This window comes from Schistocerca nitens, chromosome 3, assembly GCF_023898315.1.
Source record: "Schistocerca nitens isolate TAMUIC-IGC-003100 chromosome 3, iqSchNite1.1, whole genome shotgun sequence".
Classification (NCBI taxonomy): domain Eukaryota; kingdom Metazoa; phylum Arthropoda; class Insecta; order Orthoptera; family Acrididae; genus Schistocerca; species Schistocerca nitens.
Genome location: NC_064616.1, coordinates 927,466,095 through 927,487,304, shown reverse-complemented (window position 1 = coordinate 927,487,304; position 21,210 = coordinate 927,466,095). Strand labels below are relative to the sequence as shown.

General features: G+C 42.8%; 1 protein-coding gene across 3 annotated transcripts in view; it reads left to right on the top strand.

Annotated features, from left to right (window-relative positions):
* LOC126248998 (protein Daple) overlaps nucleotides 1-21,210 on the top strand; it is a 206,665-nt gene that overhangs the window by 132,591 nt on the left and 52,864 nt on the right. For all 3 annotated transcript variants that reach the window (XR_007545582.1, XM_049950577.1, XM_049950576.1), the window contains one exon: nucleotides 20,525-20,704. Coding sequence is in view for 2 of the 3 variants with exons in the window: in XM_049950577.1 (XP_049806534.1) it covers nucleotides 20,525-20,704 (180 nt within the window). In the remaining variant the exon portion in view is untranslated. The remainder of the gene's footprint in view (nucleotides 1-20,524; nucleotides 20,705-21,210) is intronic.

Sequence of the window (21,210 nt, the reverse complement as noted above, 5' to 3'; positions counted from 1 at the left end):
TACCTGTGACAGCAATACATCACACATTTTTAACTAAAAATAACCTGTATTTACAGGCAGATGTGCAACACAGAATCTAGGAGTCTGTTATGTAATCTACAGAGTCAGAATCACATCCTAAAAATGAAAATAACTGAAAGTATTCTTGATGTGAAATACCAATTTTATGAAAGAAGATTACATTCCCTCGAGCAGGTGTATAAAATAAAAGTGTTACTTGGGGAACATGAAATAAGAATGGTAACACTGAAAGTAGATAGAGAAATTAAAGAACCGGAACTAAAATAAATGGAAAGAAAATAGGGCTTTCAAACTGACACTTTGTAAATTGATTCCAATTTTGTAACTGTTTATATATAAATACATTGTTAGTATATGCTGCCCTCACTGCATTGTTACTCTTGTTAGCTAAATTTTCTGTTAGTACTGGAATTTCTTCATAGACTCCTCTCCTATCAGATCATGTTGCCCTTTTCAGGCTCCCCATTCGATGCAATAACAACTGTATTGTATTGTGCAAGTCAGATGCTGCATCTGTTATAACTGCTGCATGATTTAGTTTTACACTTGAGTCCTAAACTAAAACAACTCACCATTCTGCACAAACATTGCCAGAGGTGAAAGAAGTGTCAAGTGGAAAAGAAATTCCTAAAACTGAAATTGGTTTGAATCAATTGAAGACATAAAATCTGTAAATGAATCTGCGATCACTGAAGCCGACGTCCTCTATACTGTATTCCAGTTGTTGTTGTTGTTCTTGTTGTTGTTATGATGGTGGTGGTCTTCAGTCCAGAGACTGGTTTGATGCAGCTCTCCATGCTACTCTGTCCTGTGCAAGCTTCTTCATCTCTGAGTAACTACTGCAACCTTCATCCTTCTAAATGTGCTTGGTGTATTCCAGTACCAGCTGCAATTTGCATGAAAATGTTGTGAGACGACACAGTTATCTGGATGCATTTTTAACAACTTTACATTCGTCTTGATCACACTTTTATTTTTCACCAATCTTACACGTTTCAACTTTGTCATTTTCAAAGGCAGTGCTATGTCAGCACTACCTTTGAAAATGATGGAAAATCGAAGTGCATAAGGTTGATGAAAAATTAAAGTGTGGTCAAGACATTACATAAGTGTATTCCAGTACACAACCACTGAGCCATCACCTGATAATTACAGACTGATTTAGATGTGCTTCCTACTTGTCTTATTCATCAATGTGCATGCAGTTGGCACCCAAGAATTTTTTAATCTAAACTTACACTCACTACTTAACAGTTTTTGTGATAGTAAGAACTTCTTTATTATTTACACATTTTAAACTCACATTTGCTCAAGACAAAAGCATTATTTTCTAATGCCACCAGGCCACGGACTCATTACAGTTGAACTAGATTCGATTGTTGAAATTTTGCCAGTCAAAGTTGATCCTACTTCACGGTGATATGATCAGAGATTAACGTTTATACAATGCAAATTTCTGAATTCAGTTTGATTTGAGGTCTTGTGGTAATATAAGGCCAAATGTTTTGTACAATTGGCTGTTAGTGGAACTGTGACAAGGTCTGTGAAGGGCCACAGTGCACACTCATTGTATGAGATGTGTCAAAAATGTTCATATTTTTTTCAAATGACTACATCATTCTACCTGAATGAAGATCGAAACTTGGGGTCGATTTTGACTTATGAATTGAACCTAAAATTTTACTTAGGTACTTTCTTTGGCTGGTAGAACTCTACCTTGTGCAGCTAGCTTTTTAATTCTGACTTGAGATGGTGATAACAGCAACAAAAGACATTTTACATTCTCTGTTTCAATAGGTGAAATTCAGTTACAAGTGACTGACATGATGTTTATGGAGAGTATGACACTGCACCTCCTATGGCTTAAAGCATCAGTTGTTTGTGTAAGGGGAAATCCACAGGTTGCTCCTGTGTGCTTGTTCAAAACAGAGAGAACATTTGACAAGTTTTGTGCATGTAGTTCACCAAAATGTACACATTGTGCCAACCGAGAGTTAATTGTTCATCAAAAGTCTGTTTGGTATGTGTTGTGGTATTTGTGTTTCAAACCACAAATATTCGAGCCCTTCATTGCAGTGATATACAACCACATGTAGAGTTTTGTGAATCGTTCTGGATGAGGAGATGGAAGATAACAATTTCCTTCCATGTTTAGTGTTCAGTGACAAGGCTATGTTCAATTTAAATAGAAAGGTCAACAGTCACAGTGTAATAATGTGGGAAACACCACAGTCACATATGATAATTGAGCACAAGATGTGCTCTTTAATGCTTCATGTGTGTTGTGCTGTATCTTAAGAAAAAATTTACAGCCTGTTGTTTTCTGTGAAGAAGACTCTTACAGGAATCATGTACATTGGACATCTAGTGTATTTCACAGTAGTGAGAACATGCCAAAAATTTCTTTTCCCACAGGATGTAGTACCTCTGCACTGGCATCTGCATATAAGAGATTTTTTTTTAACAGTGGACTGTCTCGCCAGTGGAGTGGCCATAATGGGCATGTGTATCTCACATTGCACCATTAACCTCTGCAGTCGTTGTGTCTCATGTTTTTTGGTGAGGGATTTGTGTACTCCATCTACGGGCCTCCTCTTCCATTAACTTTGTGTGAGCTTTGATGTGGAGCAACAGCGGTGAATGGAGTAACTCCAGACATGCCCACAAAACTATGGAACACAAGTTTGACTATCATCTGGGTTGATGTCATGCTTGCTATGGAGGGCACATTTACCGTCTGTGAAAACTAAATCAAAACTTGATCCTAAACATAATTGTAAAAAGTATATTGATGCTGTATGTGTAAGTTAAAATGTACTCCGAGTTTCTGTCTCCGTTCGTGTAGAAGATACAGTCTTGTGAGATTGGGTGAATCTTTTGAAACTCCCTGTGTATATTTGTGTGGCAGGGTCTCAATGGAGATGTCCAAAAAGGCCCCAGTAGCAGCTACTGAAAGTACAGAGAGTTACAGATTGTGGGCCATATCTAAACAGTAGTCCATCAGAATATTACAGTGATATTAAAGGAGGAATGCTTCTGGGTAACATGATGACCCATGTAATAGTCATTGTTGAAAGCTGACTAAAACCTGACTTTGACAGCAGGGAGAGCTTTTAAAAAAATCTAAGCCTGTACCAAAAGCACACATTAAATGTTGCTTGACATGAAGTCCGCATTACAGTATCAGTAAATACAATAAAATATGGGAGAGTCTGCATGTATAATAGTTAAGGCAAGATTGACTACCTTAGGCAACCTGTTCCCAGTCACTGCCAGATGTATCTAAGTCTTTTGTTTGCAACTGGGGGATTGGTAATGGCAATGTTCAACAATGGAAAGATTAGGAGGTTATGACATGTTGGTTTACAGAGAACAATTAGTAATAACAGGTAGAAGTAATCAAGGTGTCTGACAGTTTGTGAAAACATTTCATTGTTAGTTAGTCAGTTATTTTTCAATCTACCATTGTCATTTCTGATTGACTTTCTTTTTATTTCTTGGTTATAATGTTTGCAAGCACTCTCACTGCAGATATGGCTTTGCATGCATTTGACACCTATAGCATACTTTAATTTTAGACACGGGTGCCAGCATATTTCAGATCTTTGTACTATTGTGGCTGTTGCAAAATTTTTGATAAGAATGTTCACAACATCCCAGCGTCTGAATTGCCACGGTGTCTCCGTGATCATAATTTGTATGCTTCAGCCAGACATTCAGTAAGTCTGCAGACAAGCAGTTAATTCCCATTACATTGCAGCTCTTTGTTTTTGATGGTTTCTTTTATTATTGCACCTCCCATCATTTTCATATTTCCTCCATATCTGAAGCAACTCAAATGAAATTTGTTGACAGTGTGTGTTGACAACTGGTTGCTTGTGAATCATGTCATGTCTAATTGAATAGGGCTGGTCAGGTGACACAACTGTGAAGTAACTCACCAGTAAATTGCTTGCAACATGTTGCTGACCAGTTGACTTGGCATCAGCATTGCCAAGCAGTTGGATTATCATTGTTTCCTTGAACAAAGATTTGTTTTGTGTTAAGATTATAAGGCTAGCTTTTAGTGGTAGTTTGTAAGAAAAGTGGAAAAACTTCGTAGTAAATCATACCATCGGAATTCTTTTGTGTGTTCTGTAAAATTACATTATCATGTGCAAATAAAAGTGAAAACATTGGGCAAATGACATAAAAGATACAAATCTTCTAAGTTTAAATAAAATTATGTTCACATACAAATGACTTTAAAAAAAAACCATCATCACATTTATGTATAAATCTAACAGGGTGTATATGACCCGGGACAACTGGGAGATCCGGGAAAAACCCGGGAATTTTTTCATCCGGGAGAAAACCGGGAAATACCCGGGAATTTTTTAGAATTCCGGGATTTTTTTTTTTTTTTAGTTTTCAGTTAAATTTTTGTCATTTTGATTGGTAAGAAATAATATTCAAACAAAGGATATTACTGTATCCCGCTACTGCAGAATAATACTGCAGCAATAAACCATGAACGAGAGAAAAAAACTAAAATAAAACGTAAGTTGCAAAGGAAATGTGTCATGTACAGCAACAAAACACAGTGCTCATACAAGCATCTGCCAGCAGCAAAATGTGTCAGAGGCTTTAGGAAGACTATGCAATGCTTCATAACAACAAATTGCCTCCGATGAGCGTGACGTCGCAACTGTTTACATTAGATTCGTGTGAGCAGTTGCGTGCGGGCCCATGCGCATGCGCAGTTGCGTCGCGTGTGTGTAGTACCTTCTCCCGCTTCTGGCTACTAAAGTGTGTCTGTTAGCTATATACGAATAGAAGTAAGATGCTATTCGGAAAAATTTTACTGTCGCGCGCAAGCTGCCATATTCACTAGGAGCGAACCGCGGTATCTGCCCCGGGTGGCAATTTCAGTCAAGCATTAATCGCCTTGCAGAACAATTAAGTTATTTGTGTCTGTTTGCTAAAGAAAAGTGGTTTTTATTAATCTTTTCCACTGAGGCAGTCAATTTATTTGTAACGAAATGCTTAATTCCACACTATTGGCTAGCTTCAACTGTTCTCTGCATTTGAAAAGAGCATGTTTTCGTCTTCTTGCAAGTATGGCATTATGCCATAATAAAGAACCAAAAATGAAATAATACAGTACTGGTATGCCAAGAAAATTTACAACTGAATCTGGACATACGAATGTGCACTTTAAACCGAATTATGCACGTTATTATGGTTCACGAAATTCCGATGCTCTTGGAATATTGTCTGATGTCTTTTTTCTTTTATGACGTAACGTAAGATCTTTTAATGTTTTACACGTACGAACATACAGGCTTCTTGCGTCATCGTAGCTGTGCAAGCGGTGTGACGCCTGTAATTGGCGGGTGTGACGCCTGTAATTGGCGCTCTCTGGCAACTGCTGAAACGAACCTCTTTCTAACAGGTCGCGGGAAAATATTGCGAATGATTGAGAAAAGCGTTACTTTCAAAGTAAACTTCCTTTTACCCAAGATGAACTATGTGCGATGAATTTCTTTAATCACAGAGCGTTTGACTTTCATTTAAAAATCACCTCTTTGAGGATGACCATTTAGAAAAATTTCGAGCCCAGAAGGTCATACATTTATGTCGTTATTAAAAATTTTACTGGCACATTTGTGTGATGTATCTTAAAGTGTAACACACACAAAGAAGATCAACGTTATACATGAAAGTTAAGCTTCTCTTGCAGCTTATTAATCGTTGATACCAATATTATATGTGAAAGCTTTGCTTTTCTTGTAGCAACACTATGTATATTAATTTAAACCATTAACTTTTCCTATTTGTGTGTACGCGCAACTTAACAGTGATAATGCTATTGGCTGAAGATATGACGTGTCCTTTGCTTTGAATATCCGCTGTATCGGCTGGCGATATCACGTGACTTGAACTACGACTGGCTTACAAAAGCGCGTTGCAATCTCTATAAATTGATAAGTTTTACAATTCCGAGGAAAAGTATACTGTCACTTAACATGGAAAAAAGTGTATTTTCATCTGGGAGAAAGTGTATTTTTAACCGGGAAATGCGGGAGAAACCCGGGAATTTTTTTTCCTTGTCCACATATACACCCTGTCTAAAGACATATGGGTTTTCAAAATAAAAGTAATTGACAATACATTAAAGTAAAGGATTGACTTCAAATTTTTGAATGTAATAACTATACTTTCCTTGAAATGGACATTCAAGTGCAGTAGCTCCACTGCCAAGGAAGAGACGCACATATGGAAACAAAATAATTTGCTAGCACAGAATTGTAACTTTTTGAGCTGTGTGTATTGTTGCAGCATTGTTAGTGGTTTCACGATTTTCTTCAAGGTGTGATGATGTGTATTTTACAGTTACTTGTTTGTGTACATAATTGTAGAGAACGCAAATGGCTTTGATAATATCATTCAGTCTGGTGGGATTGATGCAACATATTGGACCATTTAAAACTTGAAACCCTTCTGAACCAATTGAAATGTAGATTCAATCATTTTTAATCCTCTGTTAAACCTTCTTTTCACATTATCCAGACATATTTTGGAGAATGATCACATTAAGTAGCTTCATAAGGGCAGCACTACATCTTTTACAAAACAAATAGGGAGTTATCCGTCACTCTAATAGTAAATTAATCTCGATGGAAATGTAATATAAAGTTCTGAATGTGCTATTCTGTGAAGTGCAAAGTATTCCTTTGTTGCTGTTCCTTTCAGGATAACCACTCTTGATCGTGGTAAATAAACCATCAGCGTCACAGCTATTAATTCATCAGAGTGGTCATCATCATCATCATCATCATTATTTAAGACTGATTATGCCTTTCAGCGTTCAGTCTGGAGCATAGCCCCCTTACAAAATTCCTCCATGATCCCCTATTCAGTGCTAACATTGGTGCTGTAGTAACACAGTTCACGTTTTCCGTCGCACTTCAGAGTAGACCGAGAACTGTCTCATAGGCATGCCCGATGTGAACTGACTGGGCACGGCCCGTGCTGCCTGAGTTGTTGTTGTTGTTGTTGTTGTTGTTCTGCTGGCAGAGGTCGCGGCCGAATTCTCGCGTGCCCTCTCGTGGACGGGACTCTATTCGCGGCAACTACCGTCTGTGACGCGCCGTGCCGATGTTCACCTCCCGCGATCTTTCTGGTGGATACTGCACTCCTCCTCCTTCAGGGGGTGAAGCCACCGTGATCCACTGCGTCGGAAGGTGGAGCGTCGTGCAGGAGTGACGACCTCCATGTCCATCGGAAGGCTGGAGTCGAGGGGATCTGCCAACCCTCGAGCCGGAACCTTCAAATACGGCTGGAAGTGACCCACACGAAGAGGTCCCCATCGTCCCACCACCGGAACCCGGGACAGAACGGGAGACAGGCCGTCGAACTCTGGATCCTGGTCTACCCCGGGAGGGGCAAGACCCAGTAGCGGGGACGATGGGGAAGGGACGACCACAAGTGAACCAGCCTGCTGAGAAACCGGGCCTGCGAGGGGGCCTGCTCTCACTGGGGCATCGCTAATGATGGCTATGCCGGTGCTGGAGCGACTGGAGGCTGCCAAGGCTGAGAGCCATCGCAGTGCGGCGGAATCACAGGGGGGAAGGGTGGTAGCGTCCCCTCAGAAACCAACATAGGTGCCGGCAATGGAAAAGCCTGTGCCCGAGTGGTCGGAGGGTGGGGGCCCAAACGGGGACGAAGCTGATTTTGGTGACGACGTACCTCCCGGTCCCCCGTCTGCAAGGTATAGAGCCGGTGGCCATTTCGGCGCAGGACCACTGCCGGTATCCAACGTGGATTGCGACCAAACCCACGTGCCCAGACCGACATACCCGGTGGAAAGCCGGGTACTCCGTGTTGCGAAGACTGGTGAGGACCAGACCGAAGGAGGTGCAGCAGAGTCCTAGGTTGGCACCCGTGGAGGAGCTCTGCGGGGCTGCGTTCTCCCATAGGTGTGGTCCGGTATGCCGTCAGGAAAAACGTCAACGCCTCCTCCGCAGGAAATTCATGCACATACTTTTTCATCTGTGTCTTAAACGTGCGCACCATGCGCTCGGCTTTCCCATTCGATTGAGGATGAAAGGGGGGAGAGCAAACATGCCGAATACCGAAGTGCCTACAAAAATCCTGGAAGGTCTGCGACATAAACTGAGGTCCATTGTCCGAGACCAGGGTGACTGGCAGACCTTCCACAGAAAAGATTTTTGCTAGTGCCTGAATTACAACCTCTGAAGTGGTTGAGGAGCAGCGAACCACATATGGAAATCGGGAATAAGCATCAATGACAATGAGCCAAAAGCCTTTGAGAAACGGGCCCGCAAAATCGATGTGAACACATTCCCATGCCTGGGTTGCAGGCGGCCATGAAGAGAACGCTGACCTGGGAGGTGCCTGTTGGCTCGCACACTGGGAACAGGCGGCCACCAAGTGCTCAATTTCCCTGTCAATACCGGGCCAGTACACATGTCTGCGAACCAAGGTTTTAGTATGGGAAACACCCCAGTGCCCCTCATGTAATAACGTGAGGACTTCCCTTCGCATACTTGCAGGAACAACCACGCGAGGAGCTGTATCATTGGTAGCCAGAAGGAGAACTCCTTCCAAGATGGAGAGGCGGTCTCGTAGAACAAAATAATTACGAAGAGGGTCGGGAAGACCACCCCTGCTGAATGAGGCGAACCACTTGCCGGAGAACCGGGTCAGCTGCCGTTTCCCTGGCGACTCTAGAACTAGTGATCGGGAAGCCATCAACCGCTTGGCGGGACGCCACATCCAAATGAAGACACATAATCTCCTCTCGATCGAACTTAGGATCCGGGCCCACTGGAAGACGGCAAAGAGCATCTGCGTTGGCATGCTGTCCGGTAGGGCGAAAATGAATGTCATAATGGTACTTAGAGAGGAACAGGGCCCAGCGCTGTAGTCTGTGGGCCGCCCTATCCGGAATCTGAGAGGCGGGGCCAAATAACGATATTAATGGCTTATGGTCAGTGATTAACTGAAACTTCGTGCCATACAAGAAAGGGTGAAACTTGGTAACAGCGTAGACAATGGCCAAAGCCTCTTTTTCCACCTGGGAGTAATGGGCCTGTGCGGGACTAAGAGTTTTAGACGCAAACGCCAGTGGCTGCTCGGAACCATCTGAGTTGCGATGGGCCAGGACCGCCCCTACCCCATACTGCGAAGCATCTGTAGCCAGGACCAACAGCTTATGGGGGTCAAAAGTAGCCAAACACGGCGCTGACGTGAGGAGGCCTTTCAATGAGGTGAATGCTCGCTTGCATGCAGGCGACCAATCAAAAGGAACACCCTTGCGCAGAAGGCAGTACAGGGGGCGGGTGATCTTGGAAGCCCTGGGAATGAACTGGTGGTAATAGGCAATCTTGCCTAAAAAAGCTTGTAACTCCTTCAGCGAAGCGGGCCGCGGAAGGTCGATGATACCTTGGACCAAACTTCCTATCGGCTGGACGCTGTGCCGAGAGATTGTGTAGCCCACATATTCAATGGACGGTTGGAAGAAGTTTGACTTACGCAGGTTGCAACGCAAGCCCACGGACCTGAATTTGAGAAAGAGGGTGTGAAGGTTGTGCAAGTGTTCCTTCGTGCTGCGGCCCGTGACAATTATGTCGTCCAGGTAATTAATACAATGAGGGATTGTCGACGTGACGTGCTCAAGATAACGCTGGAATATCGCCGGGGCACTGGATATTCCAAAGGCCAACTGCTGGTATTGGTAAAGGCCGAACGGGGCGTTGACAACCGCCAGCCGTTTGGAGTCCTCATCAAGAGGTATCTGATGATAAGCCTCCGAAAGATCGATTTTGGAAAAATATTGGCCTCCCGCTACGGCGGAGAACAATTCGTCAGCACGAGGCAAAGGATAGGTGTCCACCACCAATTGGGAATTAATGGTGGCCTTGAAATCGCCACAAAGACGTAATTTTCCCGAGGGTTTCCTGACAATAACGAGGGGCGAATCCCACTCACTAGAAGAAATGGGAAGAACGACCCCTAGGGCTGTCAGCCGGTCTAGCTCTTCTTTTACCTGAGGGCGGAGAGCCAAGGGGATCTGCCTCGCGCGTAGAAAACACGGGCGAGCCGACGCCTTCAATGTTAAGTGAGCTTCAAAGTCTGAAACATGCCCCAGGCCCTCCTCAAAGATATCCGGAAAGTCAGAGTTCAAAGATTCTAATGATTGATAGGGAACGTCTTCTGAGACCAACTGTATGGTGTCAGTGATAGAAAACCCAAAAGCTTGAAAGGCATCCAAGCTAAAAAGGTTAGCGGAGCTCGCATCACTGACAACGATAAAAGTAATAGGCCGAGTGACCGATTTGTAAGTCACGTCGGTAGTGAATTGACCCAGTAGGGGAATGAACTGTTTACCATAACCGCGTAGACGCCGGTAAACTGGCACCAACGGGGGCGACCCAAGGTCGGAGTAAGTTTGTGCATTCAACAAAGAAACCGCCGCGCCCGTATCTACTTGCAGTTGTAATCGGCGTGACCGGACCGTCACCTCGATAAAGAGTTTGTGGGCCGATGTGTCCGGAACCTGGCCCAATGAAACTTCCTGAATGTCAACGTCCATGTCCTCTGTAACTGCTTCCTTCGATTCTTTCGAGGCTGAGCGGCAAACTTTAGCAATGTGTCCTTTTTTGTTACATTTGCGACAAACAGCCCAACGCTGGGGGCACTCCGACCGATCGTGATGTATATAGCACAAAGCAAAGGACGGTAACAGGGGCCGGCGGCCGGAACTCTCTTTACGCACCGTGCGGGAGCGGCCGTAACGGCCGGATTGTACCGCTCGCACGTCGTCCACCCCGGACGCAGTGGACGCGGCTGCGCCGCCCTGAACCGCCGCGACATCGCATCACGCTTCCAACTGTTGACTGGCAGCGTGAGAGACTTCATACGATTGAGCAATGGACAGGACTTCCTCGAGGGAAGGGTCTTCTAACTGCAGGGCCCGTTGCCGGTCCTCCCTATCAGGGGCCGAACGAACAATGACGTCGCGCACCATAACGTGGGCATACGACTCGTGCGACTGCTCCGTGACAAAATGACACTTGCGACTAAGACCGTGCAGGGTAGCGGCCCACCCCCGGTAAGACTGATGGGGCCTAGCCGCCACAACATGCGTGCGGCGGCGATAATATGAAGACAATAATGGACACAATGCGTCAAAAGACAAGGACGAGGGTTCTTGCAACGGCGCTAGCTGCCGCAAAACTGGATACAGCGAGGGAGATATCCAAGACAAGAAAAGAGCACGACATACCTCTGCATCGGCAACATGAAACACCTGGAAATGCTGCCGAAGGCGATGTTCATACGCGTCCCAATCCTCTGCCGTCTCGTCATACGGGGGAAAGGGAGGAGGGAACGGCGCTGGAGCAGACGGCGTGAAGAGCAACGCCGGAAGCACTTGTTTCATGGTGGCCATGAGCTCCGTCTGCTGCGCAACCAAAACCCGCACTAAATCCGCCATGCCACGGAAACCGGAACAACGACGCAACACGCGAAAGAACGACCCTACTCGTCACCAATTGTGTAGTAACACGGTTCACGTTTTCCGTCGCACTTCAGAGTAGACCGAGAACTGTCTCATAGGCATGCCCGATGTGAACTGACTGGGCACGGCCCGTGCTGCCTGAGTTGTTGTTGTTGTTCCGCTGGCAGAGGTCGCGGCCGAATTCTCGCGTGCCCTCTGGTGGACGGGACTCTATTCGCGGCAACTACCGTCCGTGACGCGCCGTGCCGATGTGCGCCTCCCGCGATCTTTCTGGTGACTACTGCAGGTGCCTCTTCTGATGTTAAACCTATTACTTCAAAATCATTCTTAACCGAATCCAGGTACCTTCTCCTTGGTCTGCCCCGACTCCTCCTACCCTCTACTGCTGAACCCATGAGTCTCTTGGGTAACCTTGCTTCTCCCATGCGTGTAACATGACCCCACCATCTAAGCCTGTTCGCCCTGACTGCTACATCTATAGAGTTCATTCCCAGTTTTTCTTTGATTTCCTCATTGTGGACACCCTCCTGCCATTGTTCTCATCTACTAGTACCTGCAATCATCCTAGCTACTTTCATATCCGTAACCTCAACCTTGTTGATAAGATAACCTGAATCCACCCAGCTTTCGCTCCCATACAACAAAGTTGGTCGAAAGATTGAGCGGTGCACAGATAACTTAGTCTTGGTACTGACTTCCTTCTTGCAGAAGAGAGTAGATCGTAGCTGAGCGCTCACTGCATTAGCTTTGCTACACCTCGCTTCCAGTTCTTTCACTATGTTACCATCCTGTGAGAATATGCATCCTAAGTACTTGAAACCGTCCACCTGTTCTAACTTTGTTCCTCCTATTTGGCACTCAATCCATTTATATTTCTTTCCCACTGACATTACTTTCGTTTTGGAGATGCTAATCTTCATACCATAGTCCTTACATTTCTGATCTAGCTCTGAAACATTACTTTGCAAACTTTCAATCGAATCTGCCATCACAACTAAGTCATCCGCATATGCAAGACTGCTTAATTTGTGTTCACATATCTTAATCTCACCCAGCCAGTCTATTGTTTTCAACATATGATCCATAAATAATATGAACAACAGTGGAGACAGGTTGCAACCTTGTCTTACCCCTGAAACTACTCTGAACCATGAACTCAATTTACCGTCAACTCTAACTGCTGCCTGACTATCCATGTAAAGACCTTTAATTGCTTGCAAAAATTTGCCTCCTATTCCATTATCTCGTAGAACAGACAATAACTTCCTCCTAGGAACCCGGTCATATGCCTTTTCTAGATCTATAAAGCATAGATACAATTCCCTGTTCCACTCATAACACTTCTCCATTATTTGCCGTAAGCTAAAGATCTGGCCCTGACAACCTCTAAGAGGCCTAAACCCACACTGATTTTCATCCAATTGGTCCTCAACTAATACTCGCACTTTCCTTTCAACAATACCTGAGAATATTTTACCCACAACGCTGATTAAAGAGATACCTCTGTAGTTGTTACAATCTTTTCTGTTTCCATGTTTAAAGATTGGTGTGATTACTGCTTTTGTCCAGTCTGATGGAACATGTCCCGACTCCCAGGCCATTTCAGTTATCCTGTGTAGCCATTTAAGACCTGACATTCCACTGTATTTGATGAGTTCCGACTTAGTTTCATCCACCCCCAGCTGCTTTATTGCACTGAAATCTGTTGACCATTTTCTCCACTTCCTCAAATGTGATCCTACTTCTATCATCATTCCTATCCCATTCTACCTCGAAATCTGAAACATTACTGATCGTATTTTCACCTACATTGAGCAACTCTTCAAAATATTCCCTCCATCTGCCCAAGGCATCCACAGGATTCACCAGCAGTTTTCCTGACCTGTCCAAAATACTTGTCATTTCCTTCTTACCTCCCTTTCGAAGACTGCTAATTACGCTCCAGAATGGTTTTCCAGCAGCTTGACCCATAGTATCCAACCTGTTTCCAAAGTCTTCCCAAGATTTCTTCTTGGATGCTGCAATTATCTGTTTGGCTTTGTTTCTTTCTTCAACATAACTTTCTCTGTCTACCTGAGTTCTAGTATGTAGCCATTTTTGATATGCCTTCTTTTTCCTTTTACAGGCTGCCTTGACTGTGTCATTCCACCAGGCTGTTTGCTTCATCCTACTTTTACACAATACTGTTCCAAGACATTCTTTAGCCACTTCTAGTACTGTGTCCCTGTACCTTGTCCATTCCTTTTCCAATGACTGTAATTGACTACGTTCAACTAACTGGTACCTTTCTGAGATCGCTGTTATGTACTTGTGCCTGATTTCCTTATCCGGAAGTTTCTCCACTCTTATCCTCCTACATATGGACCTGACCTCCTGCACTTTCGGCCTCACAATCCCAATTTCACTGCAGATTAAATAATGATCAGCGTCTCTGTGTTACGTCCTCCTAGTCCAGGAACGAGTCATCGGTCCTGCATACTCCGATTCCCAATGACTGATGGTTGCCCTAGTGGGGATCTTCTTAGAACCTCTTTTGCCGCTACGCTCTTCGTCACCTTTCCGCTTGTTGCCTGTCACTGGAGCTTCGAATTTACCATGGGTTGCAGGATCCTTATAGGGCTTCATTGGAAGGACGTGGTCCGTACCTCAGATCTATCGTCGTCTTGTGTTGAGGTCGAAATCTTCAACTTCATAAGTAACACCAGACAACTGTCTTACAACCTTATAAGGTCCAAAGTAGCACTGGAGGAGCTTCTCAGAGAGACCAACCTTCTGAACAGGAGTGAAGATCCAGACGAGGTCATCAGGATGGTAAACAACAGGGCGGTGTCTTGTGTCATGCCTTCGGCGATCGTTTTCAGCATGCAGCATGGAATTTCTGTAGAAGATGTAAGGGCATGTTTTTAGGAATCACTGGTAGCCACCTCTTTCCAAATGGATCGAAGTTTTTCTTGCAAAGTAATCCATTAACTACCTGGAATTGTCCTTTCACATCCTCTGACCAATTTAAGGCAAGCATAATTTGAGATGGCTTGGCGTCCTTCTTCTGCTCAGCAGAGAGATCCTGGAGTGCAGCGAGACAGTCACTATCTTCATCAAAGTCTTGATGGCCTTGCACAGGGTTTCTTGAGAGACAGTCGACATCTTGGTGTTTTCTTCCACTTTTGCACACTATGATAATGTCATACTTTTGAACACGTAGTGCCCACCTGGCGAGTTATCCTGTTGAACCCTTAAGACCTGTCAACCAACAAAGTGAATGATGGTCTGTAACAACTGTGAATGGCCTTCCATAGAGATACTGTCGAAACTTGCACATGGCCCAGATCACAGCAAGGAAGTCTCTTTCTGTAGTTGAGTAGTTTCTCTTGGCTTTTGTAAGCATAGGCTATAACCTTCTCTTTTCCATCCGAAATTTGCACCAGAACAGTGCTGATCCCATACCCACTGGCATCTGTGTGTAGTTCTGTAGGTGCTCTCTCATCATACAGACCAAGTACAGGGTCAGTTGTCAGAGCTTTTCACAGCACATTGAAAGAATCTTATTGAGCACCACCCCATATCAATTTAGCATCAGCTTTTAACAACTCTTGGAGGGGCCTGGCTTTGATACAAAAGCCTTTGATAAAACGACGGTAATAAGAACATAATCTGAGGAAGCTTCTCACATCTCTAATACTTTTAGGAATAGGAAATTCCGTTATAGATCTCACATATTCTGGGTCTGGCCACACACCTTTGTTTGACACAAGGTGTCCAAGTACTTTGATTTCTTTTGCTCCAAAGAGACATTTTCTTGTATTAAGTTTCAGTCCGCCTTGTTGGAGACACTTAACAACCGCCCTCAGTCTTTTTATATGTTCATTAAATGTCTCTGAGAACACTATAATGTCATCTAAATAACAAAGACACATTGTCCACTTCAGGTGCCTTAGAAGGTTATCTATTATCCATTCAAAAGTTGCTGGTGCATTACACAAAACAAACGGCATTACCTTAAAGTCATACAGGCCCTCAGGGGTGATGAATACAGTTTTCTCTTGATCAGCCTCATCTACTTCGATTTGCCAGTATCCCGAGTACATGTTCATGGTTGAGAAAAACTTAGCCCCCTTCAGAGAATCTGTATCATCAGTTCGTGTAAGAGGGTAAACGTCCTTATTAGTTATCTTATTAAAGTTCCTGTAATCAACACAAAAGCACCAACTGCCATCCTTCTTCCTGATGAGGACCACTGGTGATGACCATGGGCTCTGCGAAGGCTGAATGATGTCATTCTTCATCATTTTCTCTACCTCGTTGTGAATTATTCAACGTTCTGTTGCTGACACAAGGTATGCTCTCTGGCTAATTGGTTGATGGTCTCCATTGCTAATCCGGTGCTTCACCATCAATTTGTCTAATTTGCTCTTCACCTGTGGATTGAAGCATTCAGAGAACTCTTGAAGAATGGCAAGTAGCTTTTTCTGTTGTTCCTTAGTGAGATCTGGTGATAGTCGAGCTAGAAGATCTTGTATCATAGTGGTAGCACTAATTTCCCCCACAGACTCAGCATCGGAGGTTTCTATGACGTTCAGTTGTTCTTCAATTAATGGCTCAGCCTTTGCTACGCACTTGTGTCTTGGAAGGATCTGCGGTTCTCGGCGACAGTTAACTATCCACAATTCACCGAATTGGTTCTTAAATGAGACGACAGAGGCTGGGATGACCAAGTTATTCTTCGGTGGTATCCTTCTCTTACATTCCACTACAAGATCCGTGGGTTGATGCACAGCATGACACGTGACAGTTACCTTTCTAGTGCTGCCTGCAGGAATGATCACTTCGTCCACATATTCTCCACACACTCGGATGCGCATCTTCCTGTCCACAGCATGTCATCTTGTCTAGCATAATCTTCGAGTGACCACAATCTATAATTGCCTGAGAAGTTTTCAAAATAGTCCCATCCGAGAATGACGTCATGACTACGCTCTTACCTGACAATGAATTCTAAGGGCTGTGTATGGCCATTTATGCACATACAAATGATACATCTTCCTGTAGGTTTTACATATATCCCATTAGCCACCTTCAGCAGAGATGTTGTGTTGTTGACAAATACGTTTTCTGCAACTGGCGTCGGTACTTCTCCGAAATGACTGAATATGTTCCAGAGTCCACAAGAGCTATGGCTGGTCGGCCATCCATGAGGTTATCAACGTAGTTTCCTATCATTTTTGTAGAGATTGAAGGATTGTTCTCTTCGGCGGCCTCACCTTCAAGGAAGCTCGCACCCTTTAGTTTTACAGGTTGCGGTGGCTAGGCGATCAGCTGGAGCCTCTAAACGGTGATGGAGATCTTGATCGCCATGTAGGGTAGTGTCCTCTCCAGTGGCTAGCTTGCAGCGATTGTGACCTACGTCATCCTGCACCCACATCTTCTTGTTCATCTTCGTCGTCCCAGAGTTGGCATAGGCTAAGATTGGTCTGCTGTCTTCTGGCACAGGCGTCTTCAAATATCTGCTACCTTTCTCGACAATAGCGCACCACATGTCCCAGTCGTCCGCAGTGGAAACATTCTGGTTGGTTATCTTGGGTCCTCCAGACGTCAGTCTTCCTTGGTGCCCAAACAGGTTCATCATGCGGCATTGTGGGAACGTAACTTCACCTGGGTGTTGAATTTTTCACCGTTTTAAAGGGAAATGAAGGAGAAGAGATTGGGTTCAATGTCTTTTCCACTTCCTCCCTTATGACCTCTTGAAGCGTCTTGCCGTGCAATCCAAGTGCCTTCTGAACTCTCTCTCTCTCTCTCTCTCTCTCTCTCTCTCTCTCTCTCTCTCTCTGATGAAGAACACTTTTGAAATCAGTTCCTTCCTCCATCACAGACATCGATACAACGTATGGAATCCGTTCAAACTTCTTGCATGTAATTCTTTTTGGATGCATTGTCTCGATATACTGGCACCATTTTATGAAGTCGTCTGCTGTTGAAACCTCCTTCAGGAGAAGGGCTTGATACATGTCCTCAGCAACACCCTTCATGAGATGTGCAACCTTATCTTCCTCCTTCATTCTAGGATCCACTATTTTACACAGCTCCAAGATGTCTTGAATGTAGGATGCTATAGTTTCTCCTGTGCCCTGCACTTTAGATTATCTTCAGCCTTGCACTTCTGTTATTGTGTGTTGCCGAAATGCTTGCGCAGTTCCTCCTGGAATACTTCCCAGCTTGTGAACTTCTCCTTGTTGTTCTCATACCATTGCTTGGCAGTGCCCTCCAAGTAGAAGAATATGTTAGCCAAACACCATGTCATCCCATTTGTTAAATTTGGCTATACGCTCCTATACCTTCAGCCACTTGTTTGGATCTTGGTCATTGTCACCAGAGAACCCGGAATGATGTCTCATGTGGTGGCACACAGTTACTGTCATGTCCTCTTCTTCTTCTGTCTTTGATAGATTGCGATCTTTTGAATATGGCTCGAACTCGGGTTTCTCGCCACATAAACAGTGGCTCTGTCATAGCCTCATGGAAGCCACTGTGTCGTTGATAATGTGCACTGTCACAAGTTCCAATACCCGGTGCCTCCACCAGAATAATGTCACGTAGACGAAGGTGTAATTAGATGAATGACGAACACTAACTTCATTTAACGCAGGTTTATTCAGCACTTGCACATACAATAGCGCGGCCAGAACACATACAGTATATATATACAGCTACAGAACATTCCAGTACAATGATTCTTGACATTTGTGGATACTTCTAGAATGTACTCAAACCGAATATAGAAATTAAAATTGTACAGTCCAGGTGAGTTTTGAACTCACAACCATTCATACAACAGTTTAGTATCATAACCACTACGCCACGGTGCTACTTGGATTCTTCTGTGACAATATTTAAATAAATCCTAAACTATCATTAAAAGACTAACACATAAAATATTGGTGTCGCACAGTAATAGCACTTTGATTAATAAGTGAAATAGCTAATGTAAGCTTATTTTGAATAAAGCTCAGGGTCCATTAAATAGAAACAATATCTCAAAGTTAATGCTGTAATACACTTGATAAAGTTAATACAGGATGCCTAATACTTTCAGTCAAAAATTATGTAAATAGTGGGTTTTAATTAGGTCTTACACCCTAGAAATATTTAAGTATTTGAAAACAACTAATACAGTACTATAGTAATACAGTGCTAAACTAGTACTAATATTTCAAAACTGAAAATTTAACATTATGTATGTATTTAATTCTCTATTTTATAAAGATTTTTAATATTGCTCTAAATGCCATTATTAGGGCTAGAGTGTCTTTAGAAAGGTGCAAATGGACTGGATTACTGAATCCTAAACATCTCAGTGGGCACGAAGAACAGCAAAGTTGTTCAATCGCTTCCGTCCCATTGTTGATCGAAGATATGACTTCAGACGTCTAAGGGTGCTAAATGACTCTTCTACTGTTGCTATCATGATTGGAACTACTTGGAGAAGCTTAATGTACTTCACTACTTCACATAACGTTTCTCCAACTGCAGGCACTTGTGTAATGTGCTTTCTTATATCACACATGTTTTTTAAGACCATTTGCTTTTTATTAGCAATATCGGCTAACATATTCAAGTGTAAGCACAGTCTCTCAATGTCTAGGTCATTTTTGAAAATCTCAGTTGATTTTTCCAAATTTGTTTCACCGCTGTTTACTAAAAGCAAGCGCTCTTGTTCAACTGCAATGACCTGTGTGAGTCCAGATGAAGCAAACCCCTCAGTAATGCAAGATTGCACTATTCACCATATTCAGCTCGTTTGGCAACCACTGTCTTTTACCTATTCCTACATGTTAAAAAGTTTGATGTTGGAATATATTTAGAGTACAATGAAAATGACGGCAACCATTGATGGATATTATGTAAACTATTTAGAATCACTGTGTATTAATAGTGTGCTGTATGGAAACCTGGGCAAAGTGCTTCAACTCAAAAATCAACTATGTTAAAAAAAAGTACATTTTCTACATGTACATGGATACTCTGCAAATCACATTTAAGTGCCTGGCAGAGGGTTCATCGAACTGAAAGAAGTTTCCACTGCCAGCCCGAGTACTTTTCGCTTTGCCATTGTAGATCTGATCTGTGACCATTAAAAATGGAATGATCTGGACCCATTTCCAGTCACATGAGATGTTCTGTTCCTTTTGTAGGCTTTGACAAAGATTTTAAAAGAAGAAAAAGTAAATATAGATTTCAATTAGTGTCCAAGATTTCTCTACTGTAACTCTGAATGTTGACCTTTTCTTGTATATATATATATATATCTTTGTTGCTACCTACCTCTACCTGTTCAGCCACAGAATTTAATTTTCACTTTTCCATCAGTATTTTTCTCTTCTTAGATGGGTCCTTTGTATGGTGATTCTCTCTTTTTGTTTTTACTAATTTTTGTGTTTTTTATTCTTTTTGTCGTAATTTTATGCTGCTCAACAGTTGTCATTAAATGCTAGTGTTGGATTCATCAACTTTCTTAATCCCTGAAACTGCTTATCATCTTAAGAATTTTAATCAGATCTTTTACTGTGTGTTGTTTGGATTCAACCTTCTTTTCCCCCTTTGACCTCAAGTAAGAATAGTTTGTAGAATTTAAGTTTGAACATTATTTGTAATGCAACTTGTGTTCTCATATATAATTATTTCTGATCTCCTATGAAATGAACAAACATTTTATTATTGTCCTGGAGAAAGAAAAGTACATGCCATAGCACATTCTTAGTGAGTCTGTGTCTATCAACTAGAATAACATGTTTTTATGTGTTTATGAAAGGACTGTTTATGGTGTGACACAATTGCATCACACAGAATATAAACAAGTTTTCTGTTGTAAGTATTTCTCATGAAATAAAAATGAAATTCCTCTTCAGGGTAAAACTGCAGACTTTCTATATTGATATGTTGCGTGTTTAAAATGTCTCAAATTTGTGCCCTTGTGTATTTCAGGATGACTTCCGCAATCTTTTCACAGCTAATGAAAAACTGAAGCAAGAATACAGAAATCTGCAAGAAGAGCATCGTTCTTTGCGATCTGACAGTGGCAGCATTAAATTACGGGCAACAGAAATGCAGGGTGAATTGGCTGTGCTAGAAGTGGAGCTAGCAAAAATGACTCATAAGTGTGAGGTAAGTGATATGAATTCTCCCATATTGTAAAAATAAGGCATCAATAACTCATATCTTTTTCCCAAGTAGAACATATCAGTTGTTAAGCATAGCTGCATAATTTTATCGTTGAGTTACCAAAGCCACTGTATGATGGCACAGTGCTGTCTCTGTTTGGTGCAAATCACCTACCAAGCAAATCATATGCAGCATGTGAACTGATTTTGGGAACTGTGATGAGAAAATGAACCCAAAAATAAAATAAACTATATTTTTTCTAGAATGAGATTTTCACTCTGCAGCGGAGTGTGCGCTGATATGAAACTTCCTGGCAGATTAAAACTGTGTGCCTGACCGAGACTCGAACTCGGGATCTTTGCCTTTCACGGGCAAGTGCTCTACCAACTGAGCTATTTTTTCTGACCTCTATGTTACATTTTGTTCCGTCCATAAGAATAGAGAACAATGTGTAATAAGTATGTGGGTTGTGACTGTTATGTTGGAAAAGACATCTTCATTAACCATAT